Source organism: Diceros bicornis, chromosome 3, assembly GCF_020826845.1.
Source record: "Diceros bicornis minor isolate mBicDic1 chromosome 3, mDicBic1.mat.cur, whole genome shotgun sequence".
Lineage (NCBI taxonomy): Eukaryota > Metazoa > Chordata > Mammalia > Perissodactyla > Rhinocerotidae > Diceros > Diceros bicornis.
In genome coordinates this window covers 81,892,347-81,914,555 of record NC_080742.1, presented here as the reverse complement: position 1 = coordinate 81,914,555, position 22,209 = coordinate 81,892,347, and the positions used below count along the sequence as shown (strand labels likewise).

Below are 22,209 nucleotides of genomic sequence, written 5' to 3'. Positions count from 1 at the left end.
TAGAATTCTGTACTCTGTGAAATTATTCTTCAAAAGTGAAGGAAAAATAAAGACTTTCTCCAACAAACAAAAATTGAGGGAAGTTGTCATGAATAGACCTGTCTTACAAGCAATGTTAAAAGTTGTTGTTTAGGGAGAAAGAAAATGATATAGGTCAGAAACTTGGAGCAACATTAAGAAAGGAAGAGCATTCAAGAAGGAATTAACGAAGGAAAATAAAACCTTTTATTTCTCTTATTCTTATTTGATCTAACAAATAACACTTTGTTCAAAATAGCAACATTATACGCAGAGATTATAGCTTATGGATAAATGAAATGAATGATAGCAATGTTATAAGGATGGGAGGGAGGAATCAGGAATACTTTGTTACAAGGTACTTGCACAACCCGTGTAGTTGTATAGTGTTATTTGAAAGTAGACTTGCATTAGTTATGAACGTATACTGCAAACTCTAGGGCAATCACTAAAAAAAAGTAAAAAAAAAAAAAAGAAGTACAATTTATACGCTAAGAGAAGAGAAAAAGTGGAATCATACAAAAGAATTAAAACCAGAAGGCAGAAAAGCATGATCCATAAAAGAAAAAAAAATTGGTTCATTAAACTTTATTAAAATTAGACTTCATTAAAATTAAAAACGTCTGCTCTACAAAAGACACTGTGAAGAGGATGAAAGGACAAGGCACAGACTGGGAGAAAATCTTACGAAAACACGTATCAGATAAAGGACTGTATCCAAAGTACACAAAAGATATTGTTAAAACTCAGCAATAAGAAAACATACAACACAATTAAAAAATGGGCAAAAGATCTGAACAGATATTTCACCAAAAATATAGATAGAGATATCAAATAAGCACATGAAAAGATGCTCAACATCCTATGTCATTAGGGAAATACAAATTAAAACAATGAGATATCACTACACACCTATAAGAATGTGTCAAATCCAAAACACTGACAACACCAAATGCTAGTGAGGATGTGGAGCAACAGAAACTCTCCTTTATTGCTGGTGGGAATGCAAAATGGCACAGCCATCTTGGAAGACAGTTTGGCAATTTCTTACAAAACTAAACATACGCTTACCATATGATCTAGCAATCGCATTCCTTGGTATTTACTCAAATGAGTTGAAAACTTACATCTACACAAAAACCTGCACTTGAACATTTATAGCAGCTTTATTTATAATTGCTAAAACTTGGAAGCAACCAAGATGTCCTTCAAGAGGTGAAAGGATAAACAAACTGTGGTACACCAACACAATGGAATATTATTCAGAGATTAAAAAAAAAAAAAAAGAGCTATCAAGCCACACAAAGACATGGAGGAAACTTAAGTGCCTATTCCTAAGCAAAAGAAGCCAATCTGAAAAGGCTACATACTATGTGATTTCAACTACATGACATTCTGGAAAAGGTAAAACTATGAAGACAGTAAAAAAAAATCAGTGGTTTCCAGGGGTTCAGTGAGAGGAAGACAGGGATGAATAGGAGGAGCACAGAGGATTTTTAGGGCAGTGAAACTATTATTCTGAATGATACTGTAATGGTGTATACATTCATTGTATATTTGTCAAAACCCATAGAATGTACAACACAGAGAGTGAACCATAATGTAAACTATAGACTTTAGTTAATAATAATATCATTATTAGCTCACCAATTTTAACAAAGCTACCACATTAATACAAGATGTTAAAAATAGAGGGAATTGTGGGAGTGGGGGAGCAGATATATGGGAACTCTGTACTTTTCCCTCAATATTTTTTTTTTTTGGTGAGGAGATCAGCCTTGTGCTAACATCTGCCAATCCTCCTCCTTTTTTGCTGAAGAAGACTGGCCCTGGGCCAACATCCGTGCCCATCTTCCTCCACTTTATATGGGACTCCGCCACAGCATGGCCTGCCAAGCAGCGCATCAGTGCACGCCCAGGATCCTAACTGGCGGACCCCGGGCTGCCACAGCGGAGTGCGCACACCTAACTGCTTGTGCCACTGGGCCAGCCCCTCAATATTTTTTATAAACCTAAAACTGCTCCTCCCTAAAACAAAGTCTATTATTTTTTAAAAAAGTAAACTATATATACAGTTTTCTTATATCAATGTAACTAGTTGACAAGTTTTTCTGAGATAATGAAGAGAATAAATAGGAAGATTTTAGGTTAAATTACAGGTGAATTTTTGAGTCTCATAATTTTGAGAAAGTTTTAAATGGCACAATAGCAAATTTTCATAAAATGTTGGTAAAAATATGGCCCTATAGTGTATGAATACAGTTAACTTTGTGAGCAGTAAAGACCTATTTATCTACAGTTGTAACCTACATTCTGAGAAAGAGATGAGTCCACAGTTCTATGATGAATTAAAAGTAAAATATTGGCCATTACTTCTTTTATTCTTCTTCTGGTCTTTGCTTCTTTAAAGTGCTTTTATTTTATTTTATTTTTACTATGTATTCATTCCCTTGGATAGCCAAAAGACAGTAAGGATAAACCTAATTTTAATGTGACAAAGTATTACCTCCATTTTTTTCCTACTTTACACAGCTCTAAAATGACAGCGGTGAAAATATTTTACTGTGGCAAACCAGCCGTGTGAAAATGAGTCACTTGACCAAATTAGGCCATATTGTCACGGCTAAGTAAATCATTTAAATTATAGAAAGGTAAATGTTGAGTGATAAAGTTGAAAGAGAGACCTTACTTTGTCAAAACAAGTAGGAAACAATCAGTTGGACATTATGGAAATACAAATGTGCTTCCCATGTTTGTTCATATATATTGTACTATTTCTAACAGTTCGATGAACTGAAGAACATGCTAAGAACAATTGTAACATACTCTGTGTGGGCAGGAACTTTATCTTATTAACTGTCATGTTTCCAAGGTATGGCTCATAATAAGGTCAATACAGCTTTGCTGAATTAAATAAATGAATGAATAAACTATATTTTTCCCCTAAGAGGAGAAAATGACCTACAAATCAAAAGATACTTGAACTCAATTTAGCCATGCTCCAAATTCGATCCACATTAATTCCTTCCTTCTCAAGTTTTGAGCATAAGGCATACTTGCCTGGGAAATGAGGTGCAGCAGGATAACAACAGATTTTACTAAGTTCAGTTAATTGCTGCTTGATATTTAGAACTGGCCAAAATTTCATGTAAGAAAGAATTAGCTAAACAGATGTTTTTCCTCCCTATGTTTAGTACGACTTAGGAAATAGACCTTTTACCTTATGAAATCTTCTTCCTCTTCTCGCTTTGGCCTTAGCTGTTTGGGTTGAGCCATATTAATCCAGTTTGGTAGAGATTTCAAGAGCCTGCTGATATCATCGTCTTTTGCCCAAGATGCACTGATGACAAGTTTTTCTTCCGACTGGACAATGCCCCTAAACACAACCAACAGAAAAGAGACACTTCAGCACATCGCCTAGTATCCAGTTAGTATTTTCATCTACCTTTGCTGCAGAACAAAGATATCACACCCATCTCTCTTAACATAATCCGTTATCTGAGCTGGAGGCAGTGATATCCATTAATAGGTCATATTACTGGGAAACATCATTTCTAGATTTCATTCCTAGTTTCTTCATTGTTGAGTAATCATGAAAGCTGTTAATCTAATTCATCCCCGTTATCATAGTTAATCCCATAGGATCAATAAAAGTGTATGGTAGGTTTTTGAGGGATCTTTCAAGAAAGATGCTGAACAAATAAAAAGTGGGGTAACCATACAAAAGAATGCTATTAAACGACAACATAAATGGTACCTGAAAGGTGACAGAAGTGTTGCAAAATGTTGTTCTCTGACTTCTTTGTTTAAACTGCCAATTAGTTCTACTTGAAGGTATTTTTTGAACTATGGACACCCCTCTATTCAAAGCAAATCTATCATCACAGAGAAACCTTCTGCCCCTGATGTCAGGCAGGAAAAGTCTTTGATTATTGCTGTCTCCAGTGGGCTTTGACTAGTGACCTAGAGTGACAGGCTTCAAGTCCTTTAACAGGGCCCATGGGTTAGCTATTAACACTGCTCTTACCAGAATGTGCTTGTAAATTCATCTTAAACGTTCAATTTCAACTTAATTAAAAAGCTTCTCTTTCTGTTAAACATTTCTGTCACTATAACTAATTTCAATGGTCTAAAAATCCTCATCAGCAACTCTTGGTGATAGAAATGACCTTTATTTATGAAGGGAGAGTTAATTAGCTGGCTAATCCTCTGAAGTTGACCAAGACTCCAGGAGGTTTTCCCCTCCATCACAGGCAGGGATTCATTTTGGTGTTAAGGGTTATACTGGGGGACATTATGCACTTCTAAATATACAACATATGTGTGGTGTGTATGCATGTATGTACGATAAAAGCTCCTTTCCCCAAGAGACAATTTAACGTTAGTAGTCAAAAGAAGTGGAAGCCTAAAACTTTGACTCTTGACAACCTGACTCAAGGTAAGATGGTTTCATGTTGTAGGGAGGGATACTACCCTGGTTCTTTGAAAATATGCTAGAATAAATAAGAGAACCATAGTTGATTTCTAGAATTCTTCTAACTCACTGTAAGCAAAGTTTTCTAACAGTAACTGTGGTCAGCAATACAAAAATTAGACTATGAACCTTCTTCCCTTGGATTTCTCAAATTACTCTCACTGGTATCTTCTATTTCATTTTTTTCCCTGTTATTTTCTTGAATCTTTTCTGCAACATTTATGGATTAATCCTACAATCTAATTTTTATACTTTTATACTTGGGGTGCTGGGCGCGATCTTACAGAATGGTACTATCTCAAATTCCATGCCACATCAACCCTCAATGTTCTTTGGCATTCTTTTTACCTGGCTCTAATAACTTCCCTTCCCTTTCCTTCAATGGCTACTTTTTAAACCTTTGCTCTTTATCTCCTCATTGGTTATCCCCACATTCTTCCTATATGACAGAGAAAGGAGGGGACCTAATTACATATTTGCAACCATTCCACCTTCTATCCCCCACAGAAATATGTTCAAATCTATTTCATCCTCATTCACTTCCAATAATCCCTCTACCTAGGCTCGTGGGGATCGTTTCTCCCCTCAATTATCCCCTCTTTTTCCTATATTTCTAGTATCTCTATATATTTCCCAACCTAATTTACTTTTTTAAAAAATGAATGAATGAATGAATGAATGACTCTCTTCTTTGATCCAGCATTTCTCTCTAATAAAGCTCCTCTCCCTCCTTCACAGACACTATCATCAAATGAGTGGCCTTCACTCAGTGACTTCACTTTCTCATTCACTTTTTCAATTCATGAAATCCCTCTCTAGGGTCTACTCTATGATTTAACCCATATATTGCTTTTTGAAAATTTTTCAGTTACTGTATTTTTCATTTGGCTTTTTAAAAAATCTACTGGCTTTCTCTCTCCAAAATGTCCTGTTCTTGTATTATGGATTCTATTCCTTCACCTCTGAATATTTTAAAACCAGCAATTTTAAAGTTCCTTTTATGTGGCTCTATATTTTTTGGTAGTTCTTTCGATGTTGAATGTCCTGTTTGTTGCATTTTCCTTATTTTCTCACGATGGTGAGTTTTCCCATGCGGTTTGCTCTTTTGATCTGCAAGCTCTCCCTCGGTGAGACTTGTCCTCTGCAGGAGTCCCACATTAGTCCTGAATTTTGGAGATGTCACGTTTAGGTGGTTTGCTTCAGTCTCTTCCGGATCCTTGGGTTTCACTAATTCCAAACAAGTTTTAAAGGTTATTTTTTTGGCTTAAAACTTTCTATCCCTACGTGGGTAGTGCAAATTGAGGTCCTCACTTGCACATGTCACATGCATGGGATTCTGATTTCTTTTAGGGGCCCTTTTTCTACTTCAAGTTGAGTGGCTCATTTCCAAGCTCAGAGTTTTCCTGGTTCCATTCATGGATGGAACAGCCCCTTGCATAATTTCTGCACAGACAAAGGTCCTTGCCATGAGGTGTTAAAATGTTAGTCCCTATTTGGGTCTTGACCTCTGCTAGGATCTGAATGTTTGTGTCCCCCCAAAATTCACATGTTGGAAACCTAACACCAATGTGATAGTGTTAGGAAGTGGGGCCTTTGAGAAGTGGTTAGGTCATGAGGGTGAAGCCCTCATGAATGGGATTAGTGCCCTTATAAAAGAGACCCCACAGACTTCCCTAGTCCCTTCCATCATGGAATAATACATTGAGAAGTCTGTGACCTGGAAGAGGGTCTTCACCTGACCCTTCCAGCACCATGATCTGGGATTTCTAGCCTCCAGAACTGTGAGCAAAAAATTTCTGTTGTTTATAAGCTACTCAGTCTGTGGTATTTTATTATAGCAGCTTGAATGGATTCAGAAAACTCTATATGTGGTCCTGATACCTCTGTGAGACACTCAACTTCAACATTTGCTTGTTCCTATGGCTTTTAGTTTCTCCTTCATCTGAAGCATCTGGAGAATTCTCTTTTTTCCTTTTGAATTTGGCTACATATTTAAAATATTTTTAAACGTTATATATTTTTATCTGGACTTTCTATGTGTTAGGAGTAGGAAAAGGGCTTCCTAAATCTATCCACTTCATGCTTTTGACTGGAATTTAAAAATCAGTCTTAAGTCAACTGCAATCATGGTTCTAGAACCACCATTCCTGTGAAACTGCTCCACCAACCCATGGGCATGTTTTATTCTTCACACTCTTTGATTATTCTCAAGCATCTGATACTTCTGGTTATTCCCTTCTTGAAATATTACTCCTTTGGTTTCTACAACATCATCTTCTTCTGGCTCTACTCCTACTACCCTACCCTCTTCCTTAGCCAAACTGATGGCTCTCTTCCTCTGTCCGTACTTTTTTTTTTTTAATTTTTTGTTTATTGCAGTAACATTGGTTTATAACATTGTAAAAATTTCAGGTGTACATCATTGTACTTCTATTTCTGCATAGATTACATCATGTTCACCACCAAAATACTAATTACAACCCACTACCACACACATGTACCGAATTATCCCTTTCACCCTCCTCCCTCCCCCCTTCCCCTCTGCTAACCACCAATCCAATCTCTGTCCCTATGTGTTTGTTTATTGTTGTTATTATCTACTACTTAATGAAGGAAATCATACGGTATTTGACCTTCTCCCTCTTACTTATTTCACTTTGCATTATACCCTCAATGTCCATCCATGTTGTCACAAATGGCTGGATTTCATGGTTTCTTATGGCTGAGTAGTATTCCATTGTGTATATACACCACAGCTTCTTTATCCATTCGTCCCTTGATGGGCACTTAGGTTGCTTCCAAGTCTTGGCAATTGTGAATAATGCTGCAATGAACACAGGGGTGCATGTACCTTTGCAAATTGGTGTTTTCAAGTTCTTTGGATAAATACCCAACAGTGGAATAGCTGGATCATATGGTAGTTCTATCCTTGACTTTTTGAGGAATCTCCATACTGTTTTCCATAGTGGCTGGACCAGTTTGCACTCCCACCAGCAGTGTATGAGAGTTCCCTTCTCTCCACATCCTCTCCAACACATGTTGTTTCCTGTCGTGTTAATTATAGCCATTCTGACGGGCGTGAGGTGATATCTCATTGTAGTTTTGATTTGCATTTCCCTGATAGTTAGTGATTTTGAACATCTTTTCATGTGTCTGTTGGCCATCTGTATATCTTCGTTGGAGAAATGTCTGTTCAGGTCTTTCGCCCATTTTTTAATTGGGTTGGTAGTTTTTTTGTTGTTGAGATGCATGAGTTCTTTATATATTTTGGAGATTAAGCCCTTATCAGATGTATGGTTTGCAAATATCTTCTCCCAATTGTTAGGTTGTCTTTTCGTTTTGTTGATGGTTTCCTTTGCTGTGCAGAAGCTTTTTAGTTTGATGTAGTCCCATTTGTTTATTTTTTCTATTGTTTCTCTTGCCCGGTCAGATGTGGTGTTTGAAAAGATGTTGCTAAGACCGATGTCGAAGAGCGTACTGCCTATGTTTTCTTCTAGAATTTTCATAGTTTCAGGTCTTACATTCAAGTCTTTAATCCATTTGGAGTTAATTTTTGTGTATGGTGTAAGGTAAGGGTCTACTTTCATTTTTTTGCATGTGGCTATCCAGTTTTCCCAACACCATTTGTTGAAGAGACTTTCTTTTCGCCATTGTATGTTCTTGGCTCTTTTGTCAAAGATTAGCTGTCCATAGACGTGTGGGTTTATTTCTGGGCTTTCGATTCTATTCCATTGATCTGTGTGTCTGTTTTTGTGCCAGTACCATGCTGTTTTGGTTACTATAGCTTTGTAGTATATTTTGAAATCAGGGAGTGTGATATCTCCAGCTTTGTTCTTTTTTCTCAGGATTCCTTTAGCTATTCGGGGTCTTTTGTTGTTCCATATAAATTTTAGGATTCTTTGTTCTATTTCTGTGAAAAATGTTGTTGGAACTTTGATAGGGATTGCATTGAATCTATAGATGGCTTTAGGAAGCATGGACATCTTAACTATGTTAATTCTTCCAATCCAAGAGCACGGATTATCTTTCCATTTCTTTGTGTCTTCTTCAATTTCTTTCAGAAATGTTTTATAGTTTTCGGTGTACAGATCTTTCACCTCTTTGGTTAAGTTTATTCCTAGGTATTTTATTCTTTTTGTTGCAATTGTAAATGGGATGGTATTCTTAATTTTTCTTTCTGCTACTTCGTTGTTAGTGTACAGAAATGCAACTGATTGTTGTATGTTGATTTTGTATCCTGCAACTTTACCATATTCGTTTATTACTTCTAAAAGTTTTCTGGTGGATTCTTTAGGGTTTTCTATATATAAAATCATGTCATCTGCAAATAGTGACAGTTTCACTTCTTCCTTTCCAATTTGGATCCCTTTTATTTCTTTCTCTTGCCTGATTGCTCTGGCTAGGACTTCCAATACTATGTTAAATAGGAGTGGTGACAGTGGGCATCCTTGTCTGGTTCCTGTTCTTAGAGGGATAGCTTTCAGTTTTTCACCATTGAGGATGATATTAGCTGTGGGTTTCTCATATATGGTCTTTATTATGTTGAGGTACTTTCCTTCTATACCCATTTTATTCAGAGTTTTTATCATAAATGGATGCTGTATCTTGTCAAATGCTTTCTCTGCATCTATTGAGATGATCATGTGATTTTTGTTCTTCATTTTATTAATGTGGTGTATTACGTTGATTGATTTGCGAATGTTAAACTATCCCTGCATACCTGGAATAAATCCCACTTGATCATGGTGTATAATCTTTTTAACGTATTGTTGTATGCGATTTGCTAGTATTTTGTTGAGGATTTTCACATCGATGTTCATCAGTGATATTGGCCTGTAATTTTCTTTTTTGTGTTGTCCTTGTCTGGTTTTGGTATCAGGGTAATGTCAGCTTCGTAGAATGAGTTAGGGAGCTTCCCCCCCTCCTCAATTTTTTGGAAGAGTTTGAGAAGGATAGGTATTAAGTCTTCTTTGAATGTTTGGTAGAATTCACCAGGGAAGCCGTCTGGTCCTGGACTTTTATTTTTGGGGAGGTTTGTGATTACTGTGTCGATCTCCTTACTGGTGATTGGTCTATTCAAATTCTCTACTTCTTCTTGATCCAGTTTTGGAAGGTTGTATGATTCTAAGAATTTATCCATTTCTTCCAGATTGTCAAATTGGTTGGCATATAGCTTTTCATAGTATTCTCTTATAATCTTTTGTATTTCTGAGGTGTCTGTTGTAACCTCTCCTCTTTCATTTCTGATTTTACTTATTTGTGCCTTCTCTCTTTTTTTCTTGGTGAGTCTAGCTAAAGGTTTGTCAATTTTGTTGATCTTTTCAAAGAACCAGCTCTTGGTTTTATTAATTTTTTCCATTGTTTTTTTGGTCTCTATTTCATTTATTTCTGCTCTGATTTTTATTATTTCCCTTCTTCTACTGATTTTGGGCTTGGTTTGTTCTTCTTTTTCCAGTTCCTTTAGGTGCATTGTTAGATTGTTTATTTGAGATTTTTCTTGTTTGTTGAGATAGGCCTGTATCGCTATAAACTTCCCTCTTAGAACCTCTTTTGCTGTATCCCATAAATTCTGGCATGTTGTATTTTCATTTTCATTTGTCTCCAGGTATTTTTTGATTTCTTCGATTTCTTCGTTAACCCAGTCGTTGTTCAGTAGCATTTTGTTTAATCTCCACGTGTTTGTGGCCTTTCTGATTTTCTTCCTATAGTTGATTTCTAGTTTCATACCGTTGTGGTCAGAAAAGATGCTTGGTATTATTTCAATCTTCTTAAATTTATGGAGACTTGTTTTGTGGCCTAATATGTGATCAATCCTGGAGAATGTTCCATGTGCATTTGAAAAGAACGTGTATTCTTCGGTTTTTGGATGGAATGCTCGGTATATATCTACTAGGTCCATCTGTTCTAGTGTGTCATTTAAGGCCAATGTTTCCTTATTGATCTTCTGTTTGGATGATCTATCCGTTGGTGTAAGTGGAGTGTTAAAGTCCCCTACTATTATTGTGTTACTGTCTATTTCCGTTTTTATGTCTGTTAATAATTGCTTTATATATTTAGGTGCACCTACATTGGGTGCGTAGATATTTACAAGTGTTACATCCTCTTGTTGGATTGTTCCCTTGATCATTATGTAATGCCCTTCTTTGTCTCTTTTTACAGTTTTTGTTTTAAAGTCTATTTTGTCTGATATGAGTACTGCTACCCCAGCTTTCTTTTCATTGCCATTTGCATCGAGTATCTTTTTCCATCCCTTCACTTTCAGTTTGTGAGTGTCTTTAGGTCTGAAGTGTGTCTCTTGTATGCAGCATATATATGGGTCTTGTTTTTTTATCCAGTCAGCCACCCTATGCCTTTTAATGGGAGCATTTAGTCCATTGACGTTTAAAGTAGCTATTGATAAGTATGTACTTACTGCCATTTTTTAACTTTTTTTTTTTTCTCAGTGTTTTAGTATTCCTTCTCTGTTCCCTACTTCTTCTATACAGAATTGATGGTCACTTTAGTTTGACCTCTGTCTGAAAGCTGTACTCTTTAACTCCCCTCCTCCCTCCTTTTATGTTTTTAATATCATATCTAACCTCTTTTTTGTGTATTTGTATCCATTACGTTCTAATCATGGAAATAGATAATTTTTCCTATTTGTGGTCTTCTCTTTTCCCCTTAAATCTGTCCCTTTAACATTTCTTGTAGCACTGGTTTCTTGGTGACAAACTCCTTTAATTTTTGCTCATCTGGGAAAATTTTGATCTCTCCTTCCATTTTGAATGATAACCTTGCTGGGTAGAGTATTCTTGGCTGTAAGTTTTTTCCTTTTAGCACTTTAAATATATCGTGCCATTCTCTTCTAGCCTGTAAGGTTTCTGCTGAGAAGTCAGCTGATAGCCTTATGGGGTTTCCTTTGTACGTAACTTGACATTCTCTTGCAGCTTTTAGGATTCTCTCTTTATCTTTAATTCTGGACATTTTGATTATGATGTGTCTTGGTGTGGGCCTCTTTGGGTTTATCTTGTTTGGGGCTCTCTGTGCTTCCTGTACCTGGATGTCTGTTTCCTTCCTTAGGTTAGGGAAGTTTTCATCTATTATTTCTTGAAATAGATTCTCTGCCCCCTTGTCTCGCTCTTCTCCTTCCGGGACACCTATAACACGGATGTTAGTGCGCTTGATGTTGTCCCAGAGGTCCCTTAGACTGTCCTCACTCTTTTTAATTCTTTTCTCTTTTACCTGTTCACCTTGGGTAATTTCTTCTAGTCTTTCTTCCAGCTCACAGATCCGTTCTTCTGTATCCTCTACTCTGCTTTTGAGTCCATCTAATGAATTTTTCATTTCCAGTATTGTATTCTTCATTTCTGATTGGTTCTTTTTTATATCTTCCATTTCTTTGTTGACATTCTCACTGAGTTCATCTATTCTTCTCCCCAGATCAGTGAGCATCCTTAACACTCTTAGTTTGAACTCTCTGTCGGGTAGGTTGCTCATTTCTGTTTCACTTAGTTCCTTTTCTGGGGTTTTGTCCTGTTCCCTTACTTGGAATGTATTCTTTTGCCTCCTCATTTTGCCCCTTTCCCTGTGCTTGTGTCTATGTATTAGGTAGGTCAGCTACATCTCCTGCTCTTGGATAGGTGACCTTATGTAAGTGATGCCTTAGGAGGCTTCCAGTGTGCTTCCCTCAGTTCTCAATGTTCCAGGGGTGGCCCCTATGTGGGCTACATGTGTCCTTCTATTGTGGCCTGTTAGCTCTCCCTATAGGCGCCCAGGGAGGCTGAGTTATGCTCCTGGCCAGCTGTTGTAATGCTCAGCTGCTTGTAGTTGTTGTGGGCCCTTCAGTCTCTTTATCAGGTGTGGGGAGCCCCAGCACAGTTTGCTGTAAGTTCTAATACCACATTTGTGTTGCAGTATTTCTTTTAACTGAGTAGGCCCCCAGCGGGGCAGGTTGTTAGGCTCAGGGCCTTAAAATTGCAGTAAGCCTCTAGCCTATTATGTCTCTTGTCAGCTCTCTGAGGATTGCAGCTGGGTGGGGCTGGCCTCAGGCACAGGAGCACCCAATTGTTTCAGGCTTTGGAAGGTGGGGCAAACCTCCTATGTGGGTCTTTGAGAAGCACAAGTCTTCTGCAGCTGACAAGCCCTGCAGCTGACAAGCCCTGCCACCCACAGGTCCACATACACAGTCAACACAGTCCTGCCCCGTGTGCGTGCCCCGACCTCCCGAAGCAGACCCAGTCTCTCCACGGCGAGAGCCCCACACACTCCGCCACCGCCCCACACTCTCCACCTGCTCCTTGTGCACACCCTGCCCCGCTCAAGTCGGTTCAGTTGCCAGGCTGCAGAGAATCCAGTCACCAATCTATGCAGGCCCACACATTGCCTGAGGGCTTGTTGTTGGGTGGGGCCAGTCTCTAGGGTGGGCTGCCTGCCCTGGCTGAGCTGGATTAAATCGGTGCTCTAGGGGGTGGAGCAGACCCTGGGCTAGCAGGCCTCAGGGAGAACTCCAATGGTGTCTGTGTCAGCACGCTCACACCAGGCCACAACAATGGCCGCCGCCAATGTCCCAGTCCCTAGAGAGGTCTCACCCCTCACCGAGATGCACTCAGGGCCTATTAGGTGAGTCTCTTGTCACCAAAGCACTGTGCACCTTTCTTTCTGGTGATTTTAGGATGCTTTCTGGAACGGGTGAGTTTGTGTGCGGGCCCTTTAAGAGCCAGTTTTAGTTTCTTTGTGAACCGGGTTTTCTGGGGGTGCTCCCCAATGCTTTAGTAGCAGGCAAAGTCAGATATTATGCCGCTGGTGTCGATTGTGCTGGGTCCATAAAATGCCCACAGCAGGGGCGCTCCCCGGCTCAGGACCCCGTGCCTCCAGGGAGGGTGCGTACCTGTGAGCTGCTCCCGGCGACCGTGAAGCTGGCGGCTTGTGAAGGCGGTGTTTTTCCTCTCCGGAAGGGAGTCTCTGCCTCTTCTACCTCAGTTAGGATTGTCCGTTGTTGCAGGAGTTCCTCTTATCCAGTTTTCAGTTCTGTCTCAGGGGTAATTTTTCCACGAGTAGTTGTAAATTGGCTGTGTCCACGGGAGGAGGTGAGTTCAGAGTCTGCCTACGCCGCCATCTTGACTCCGCCCCTGTCCGTACTTTAAATATTGGTGTTTCACAGCATTCTGCATTTCTCATTTTGGCAATCTCATCTTATTTCCAGACTTGATCCACCTGTATTCTGATGACTCCCAAATTAATATCTTCAGGGCTACCCTCTCTTTTAAGTCTTGGAACCTGAATATCCAAAGGCTTACTGGAGAACTGTACTTGAAAGTCCTACCAGTATTTCAAATTAAAATGAATCAAAAGGAGCTCATTTATTATCTACCTCTCCCTCTCTCACTAAACATCCAGCATTCCCTATTTTCATCAACAGTCCAACCATATATCCTGTCAGTCAAGTCAGGAACTCAGAGTCATCCTAATCATCCACAGTCACCACATCCTACCATTCCACCTCCTTAGTACCTTACAAATCTGTCATTTCCTGTCCAGGTTCACTGCTGTTAACCTATATTTAGATCTTCATCATTTCTCACTTGGACTTGGCTGTAACCTTGTAACTGGGCTTCTTGTGTGGAGTTTCAAGACCATCAGTCCAACTCACCACACTACTCAGAAGAGTAATTTTTCTAACTACAATCACGATATTCTTCTTCTTAGAACTCTTCACTGATTTCTAATTCCATATAAGACCAAGACCATACAAGACCAAACCTAGCAAGGCTTGAACATCTACCTTTTCAACTTCACCTCCTGCTACCGCTTTCCTCCTTGGTCTCTGTTCACTACTCCCAGCCAAACTCTTGCCTGTGTTGGCTGAACACCCTTTACATGAGTATTCTAGAGCCTTTTGAATGGGATATACTGTTTCCTGCCTCTGTGTATTATCTCTGCCTAGAAAGCCTTTTTCTCATCCTCCTTGTTTGCCTCTACTGATTAAGCATACCTCGACTCCTCTCCTGGGACAGCTGAGTCCTCTCTTTTGTGCCTCATCACCCCCATACCAGAGATTTTCAACCTTGATTGCATATTGGGATCACCTGGGGAGCTTTTAAAACACTAGACGCCCAGGCCACACTCAAGACCAAGTAAATCAGAATCTCTGGGGGTGGGACCCAGGCATCAGAATTTTAAAAAGTTTCCCAGGTGATCCCACTGTATATTCAAGTGTGAGAACCACTGCCTTGCACATACCTCTCCTCTCACTGGTCCTACTATGCTTCTTTACAAGCTGGGATCCCATACCAAATGATGAGTTCTCTGAGGGTAGAGTTGATTTCTCATTAGTTTTTGTGCCCCCAGTGCCTCGCACAATACCTCGTACTTGGAAAGTCTATAAGAATTGAACTGGAGATAAAAATAAGTCCTCTTCAGTTTTAGGAGTCTAGATAACTTATTAAAGTAAAACCATTTTAGTGGTTTTCCTTTATTTCTTCTCTGCACTAAATGACTTAGGTGAGCTATGAAGTCGTTTGGTATTTTAACCAAATTATAGATCACTCAGCCAGGTTCTCACCATACTTCTCTGAATTCAATACAAAACAGAATAATGAACACAAGTGTGTCTCCCTCTGAAAAAACATCCAACATAAAAAAGTCCTGACTCACACAAAAAGGAACCAAGGAGTGATTACTGACAAGCCTTCCTCTTCCACTCCACTTATTCCTAGGTGGCCTGTTACTGGAAAGTCTCATCAAAGTCTTACTTTCTCTGTGAAGAATTTGTTGACTATGTCAGACTACAGTAATCTCTCCCTTTGGAAAATAAACAAACAAAACCCCTCCTTTTATACTTATCCTCTATAACTTCACAACTGGAACTTCGTCCTACTCAGTGGGTTGGGCAAACTATGGCCTGTGGATTAAATCCACCCCATCAGCTGACTTCATATGTCCTGTAAGCTATGAACAGCGTTGACATTTTTAAATGGTTTTTTAAAAAATCAAAAGAAGAATAATATTTTGTGACACGTGGAAATGATATAAAATTTAAATTTCAGTGTCCATATCTAGAAAGAACTTCGGGTGGTTCAATTCCTCTTAGACCCATATTACAGGTTAAATTCTGCTCCACAGAGTTAGAAGCCCAAATCCAACTCAGTTTTCCAGTATCTAAATCTTTGAGCCCATCTGCCCTAGGGTTCTGGAAACAGTTTGGATCTGCAGGTGTGAGATGGTATTGCACATTTTGGGGATCTAGAATTTTTCATTCTAGTATCAGCTGGAATAAAAAAAATTAGCTTAGTGGGATACTACGTTACAGGCACCCACATTATTTACTTACATGTTTTCTTAAGACTGGCTTAATTCAATAATTCGATATTATATTACAGCCTTCATTAATATTCATAGATCCTGTCTCACTAAAAAACAGTAATCCAAATTAACTAAAATGCTACCTATATGCTGCCCTCAGAAATAAATCATTAATTCATATTACTCATATTCAATCCCAAAGTCAATTCCAAATATTCTAATTTGAAATATTGGCACTGAGTAGCAACATATAATTACCCTAAAGGGAATTTTTCATTCAAATGGCAAAGTTTCCATCCTCACCAACTGCATCTATTAGTTTAGAATTTTGTGATAAACCCGTTTGTGTGGGTTACAAAATTCCAGGACATATCCAAATAGCCTCAAAAAAGGAGAGCTAAGTCTCCAACAATTACTCCACAAAAGGAGTAGGGTTAATCATGACTACCAGAACCATAATCTACAGTTTATTCACAGCTCAATGGGCCATAGACAGAGCCATCTGTATACCTATTTGTACCCGCTCCCAGGAGGAAGACGAAAAGAGGTCTACCTCTTGGAACAGGTGATAAGGCTACCATGAGAAAGGTCCACCCTCTAGACACAGCTGAGCGAATTTCATTCAGAAAACATCTGCTGGTGTCGACTGGCTCTGATGTGCATTGCTTCCTCTCTGGAACAGCTGGGAAGTGCAAGTGTGCCTGGTCCCTGGACACAGCTGGGGTGCTGAGTCTTTCACTAGGTAAACAACCAGGGGCAAGTGGGGCTAATTGGATTCAACTGTTTGGTGACAGCCAGGGCATGATGTCTACTTTCCGAGACTGAATCTTTCGGACACTTCAAAAACTAGGAGCCAAGCTAGACAAACGAACCCCGGACAAGGCTGGTCCAAATTAAGCTGCTGTAGTTGATATCTGACTGTGAATGACTGGACCTGTAGCAGGCTGAACTGCAGTGCAATGTCCAGCCGCACAGTGGTGATGACAATGTGGGAGGCAAAAATAAGAGTTGGCACTATGCTGCTGATTAAAACAGAACAAAACGAACACAAATGCAAAACTAAAAAATCTCTCAAAATGGAGCAGAATAAATAGGAAAAGAGCAGAGAAACATCAGGTTGTTTTTTATATCACATCAATGGTGGTCAGAGAGCTTTATCATGGTGTGTATTTCTATCTAGGAATCACAACTTAAGAAACATCCGATAATTCTGGAGAAGGTTCATGGAAAACAGAAACAATTCAAGAGAGCCGGGGGAAAAGAATTTGGAATTTGGGAGCTTACAGAAGGTAACTCTTGGGGATAATTGAGTAAAAACCTTTAAATATTTCTCATATGAAGGGTCATAACTGTTTGATATTTAAAAACCAAGAAAAGAACTATATTGTAACACAGTGGACCAAGAATTAATATAAAATTTATCTCACCTGTTAATGTTCAGATTTTTCTTCTGATAAGCAAATTTAAATATTAATATCCTTAGGATATTTCTTAAAGGTTATCAGACCAGGTAACTTCCAGTTTCAACCCCGCATGCCTTCCCACTGCATTAGAATATAACTCAAATTCCCTGAGCTCGAGATCTGTCATCAATGCTCCTTAATCCTGGCTACACACTAAAACACCTGGGAAGCATTTACAACATATATCAATTTCACATTCTGAAGTGAGGCTTAGCATGGGTACTCTTTAAGCTCTCAAGTGATTCTAACCTGTAGCCAGAAATAACCCAAATGATCTGATCCCTACACCTGTCCAACCTCACTCAGTATTCAGTTTCCTTGCTCACTGTGCTCCAGTTACACTAACCTAAATTCAGTTAAGTTTTAAAACTGTTTCCGTCTTCATACCTGCTCCCTTCTCTCTGCCTGGAATGCTCTTCCCCATATCTCCAGGTGGCTCCTTCTCATCCTCCAGAATTCAGCTCAAATGTCATATCTTCAGTGAGGTTTTCCTGATGCTTCCCCTCACTCTGAATGCTTTTTTTAAAAATCATATTAACCTTATTTCTGAGAAAGCTATTTTGTCTATTTATTTGTTACCTGATTATTTTCTATGTCACTCCATTAGAGTGTAAAATCCATGGAGGCAAGACCTTGCCTGGTTTATTCACTTACATATCTTCAGCCCTAGAATAATGCTGGCCCCTAGAAGTGCTTAATAAATCATTATTGAATGAATAAAGTAATGGATTGAATGAATGAATGACTAATACTATTGAAGCACAAACCACCAGGGAAATAACAGATGGCATGAAAATATTTTTCTTTTGCCATCTTGTTAGTGACTATCAACAATATTATCAGTGAATTAATTTAAAAGTAAATAATAAAAATAACAGCAACAGCAGCAATAATAAATAATAATATCGGCTGGCACTTATTTAGCATTTATCACGAGCTAGGCATCTGTCTAAGCACTTTGCATATCTTAACTCTTTTGGTCCTGGCAACAATCCTGTGGGTAGGTACTGTAATTATTCCCATTTGAGAGGTGAAAGACCGAGGCACACAGGTTAAGGAACTTGCCCATGTCAAGTGGTTGATGAGCCCAGACTGACTGTTTAGGAGTCTGTGCACCTACTACAATGTCTCTCTAAACCATTTGAAATATTTTTCAGGTTTCCCATTTGCTCTTTAATGGGAGCCAGACAGACTTAGCTTCTAGAGCACGCACTCCCACTCCCACGCTCTGTGACCTTAGCCACGTTATGAACTTTTCTGAAGCTCCATTTTCTCATCTGTAAGGGTGGGAGAATCTAATCTTCAGAACTGTTGTGACTGACTAGATGAATTAATGACTATGAAGTCCCTTGCACAGTGACTATGTACTTTACTGAGTGTGTATTTCCATTCTAGTCCAGGTCCTTATTACTTTGCATCAAAGTTACTGCACTAGACTCCTATCTGATTATGGGAGACTGAGTTAGGTGGGAGGAATTAAGACTGGCTGCTTGCTACGGAATTCAGGGGACACCTGGTTAGGCGAGCAGCATCTGTATCTGGCCAGGAGGGCAGCTGATGTGCACTGGAAAAGTAGAGTGAAGTTATTCACTTGATCAATAGGCAAGAGAGAAAGGCCTATATACAGACATCACGCTAAATGTTGGAGATAATTATGTGGAAAAAGACATAGTAACTTCCTCGTAGAAACTCAGAGTTCAGATCAGTAACGCACATGAGAATCACTTTGGGCCATTTTTAAACTACTCTTGCCCAGGCCCAATGCTTAGTGGGCCTAATGTGGGAAATCCAGTAAGTGTTTTGAAATCTCGCTAAATAATTCTGATGTGAACCCACAGTTTAAAAATAATATTTTAGGGCCAGCCCCGTGGCTTAGTGGTTAAGCGCGCGCGCTCCGCTACTGACGGCCTGGGTTCAGATCCCGGGCGTGCACCGACGCACCGCTTCTCCGGCCATGCTGAGGCCACGTCCCACATACACCAACTAGAAGGATGTGCAACTATGACATAGAACTATCTACTGGGGCTTTGGGGAAAAAAAAAAAGGAGGATTAGCAATAGATGTTAGCTCAGAGCGGGTCTTCCTCAGCAAAAAGAGGAAGATTAGCATGGATGTTAGCTCAGGACTGATCTTCCTCACAAAAAATAAATAAATAAAAAATAAATTAAAAAAAGTAAATAAAATTAAAAAAAAGAAAAATAATGTTTTCGGGAGAGAAAGATATATAAACCAATAACTGATCAAATAATACATAACAAAAAAATCTTAAATTGAAACACCAGAATAGAGTTGTGCATAATGAATTGTAGGAGCACATAATAAAAGCTCTCACTCACTGAATGCTTTCTATGAGCCACATACTGTACATATTTTATGTGTTCTTTTGTATCTGTTCAATATTTAATAAAAATGAATATATCAGTTCTTGGTAAACCAAGAGGGAGGAGAACACAACATAGTTTCAAGAGGCAGATGAGGAGACAAGCTTGCATGGAGCTTGCAGAGGTTTCCCTGGCAGATGCCCTTGGCTCTTCTGAGATTCAAAGTCCGTTAGCTGGCAAAGGCAGCAAAGCATGCTCAACCAGGCTCTCACTCCTGCAGGGCCTTGGCCTCTGGCTACATATGAAATCTGAAGAGTTTCATGAGCCATCACAGCCCCTGGTGTCTTGGCTCTACTATTTGGCACAAGGGGGCCACAGAAATCTTAAAATACCACTTTGATCACGTCATCCTCCTCACCAAAACCTTTAATAGCACTCCTTTACATAATATGGGAAGTTTTCAAAACTCCCCTTTTCTGCCCATTCCTACCCAACCAGTCTAGTCATTTATTTTGCCTCCTCTCCCCCATGTATCACATCCATCCATGCTCCCCACTGCTTGCTCATCCAGTTCAGTATGTCAGGAATTTCCTTACCCATCCAACAAATACACTGAGGGCCAACAAGGTGTCCAGCCCAGGGTGAGACCTAGTTTCTGCCATCAACAATTGCAAGTTTATCCCTATGTCACTCTTTCTTCATGCTCTGGCATGAGTTCTCGGTCCTCTGTGGTGAAGTGGTGACAGGTGGGCCCTGAGGATGGTTACACCTTCTCCTAATAAAAGCATGCTTGTGTCTTATATCAATGGAGCCTCTAAGATTAGAAGATGTTTTCTTTGTATTCTCTACCAGGCCCAACACAACGCAGAGGCCAGAAAAAGAAAAAAGATTAATGAACTGATAACAAATTGGAACAGACAGAAACTTCAAAAAACTGTGATTTCCAATCTTAAAATGACTATTTGGGGACACATAAGCTGCTGGTTGTACCTCAGGACAAAGAGGATGAGCAAAGAGAAAAGCACTTAGCTTGGAAGTAGCAGGCTAATGGACCAACTGCCTGATTGCTAATGCAGCGCAGTAGAGAATTCACAGCTGAGTTTTCCTTTAAGCCCCAAGGGTGTGACTAATTAAGGAAAAGACTTCTGGTCTTCATTTCCCTTTTAGGAAACCTTTCTTTACCCAAAGCATGTAACATGACATCATTATATAGAACAGTCTTTCTCTCCAGAGTGAGGCGCTCACAGAAAGCTGAGATGTTTTTGACCTTTCCTCAGATCTCTAAACTCCCAGTGGATGCTCAGCTTCTCAAGGTAAACTCGGAAAACAAGCTGACTCTCAGCAGAGGGCATTGTGAGCTTATGGATTTGATCATTTCTGTAAAAGATATCTGCTGAGACTGAATCAGACTGCAATGTTTCCCTGCTCCTTTCCTCCTTCCCCAATGTTATATCATTTTGGATCATTTGAATTGTATATGGCTTTCTATTTAAGTCAGTCATTTGCTGGCAGCAAAACTAGAACATTTCCTGTTTTTCCTCTCACTGTAATCAGGATTTGGCTGTCCAAATTAGGACTGCCCTAATTACTCCTCAGCAGGTGCCAATCCGGGGGAGGCAATAAATGGGAAGAGAGGAAGTAAGGACACTTTGCATCTTCAGACTCATAGAATAAGAAAACATTTTCTCCCTAGCCTGAAAAACCTGATTAAGTAACAGGCAACAGGCACCATGGGGTTATATGTGTGTTGGGTGTGTTTGCGTGTGAGTGTGCACTGTTGTATAACAACTATATAAATCATTTTCTATTTAATCCCCTTCAAAGCTTCACAGAATTGCTTTTCCAACCCTGAGATAAATTCATCCTAGGCCTGTAATGCAGCACCTGTGGTAGATCACTACAGATATTATCCTGTATATAGAATGATCTGATAGTGGGCACCAATAAGTGGACACCATTCCAAAGAATCTGGCCAGGAGGGATACCAAAGTGGTATAGTCTCTTGGGGGAAGGAATCAAGATACTCTTGATGACCACAATATGTCAAGAACTGAAAGCAATGGCTATGTTCCAAGAAGAAGAAGGACAAGGGTGATAGAGTTTCACTGTTGAGACAAAATGGTGACATAAAAATGACAGAGGAATAACTCAATTCCTATAGGAAGGGCAGACCATGGTAAACAAAGCTATTCATGTTTCTGCCTAAAGCCAGTCATTCCACTTGTGCATTACAGCCCACCCCTACTCACTAGCCTAAACCCTAATTTTAGTAATTTGCCCTTTTCTTTCCTGCATCAATAATTTTCCCTCTTGCCTAAGTAATTTTCTTCACATACAAACATGCATTTATTTCTCCTATTTAAAATAACATAAAACACAAAAAATCCTTCACGTGACCTAAATTCTTCAGCTACTATCCCATTTCTTTGTTCTCCTTTGCAGCAAAACTCACTGTATAAGTTTGGCCTATATTTACAATTTATCTACTCCCAATTTCTTTTTTAAGCCCACACCAATCCAGTTGTCACTCCTACTAGTCCATAGAAACAACTCTAGAGATGATCACCAATGACCTCCACATTGTCAAATTTATTAATCAATGCTCAGTTCTAATGCTGACCTAACAGCATCATTTGGACCAGCTGATCACTCC

General features: G+C 39.3%; 1 protein-coding gene across 1 annotated transcript in view; it reads right to left on the bottom strand.

The window, feature by feature from the left end:
* Positions 1 to 22,209, bottom strand: part of EXOC4 (exocyst complex component 4) — a 736,987-nt gene that overhangs the window by 134,295 nt on the left and 580,483 nt on the right. Inside the window, exon 13 of the mRNA XM_058530219.1 lies at positions 3,239 to 3,394. Coding sequence (XP_058386202.1) covers positions 3,239 to 3,394 — 156 coding nt within the window. The remainder of the gene's footprint in view (positions 1 to 3,238; positions 3,395 to 22,209) is intronic.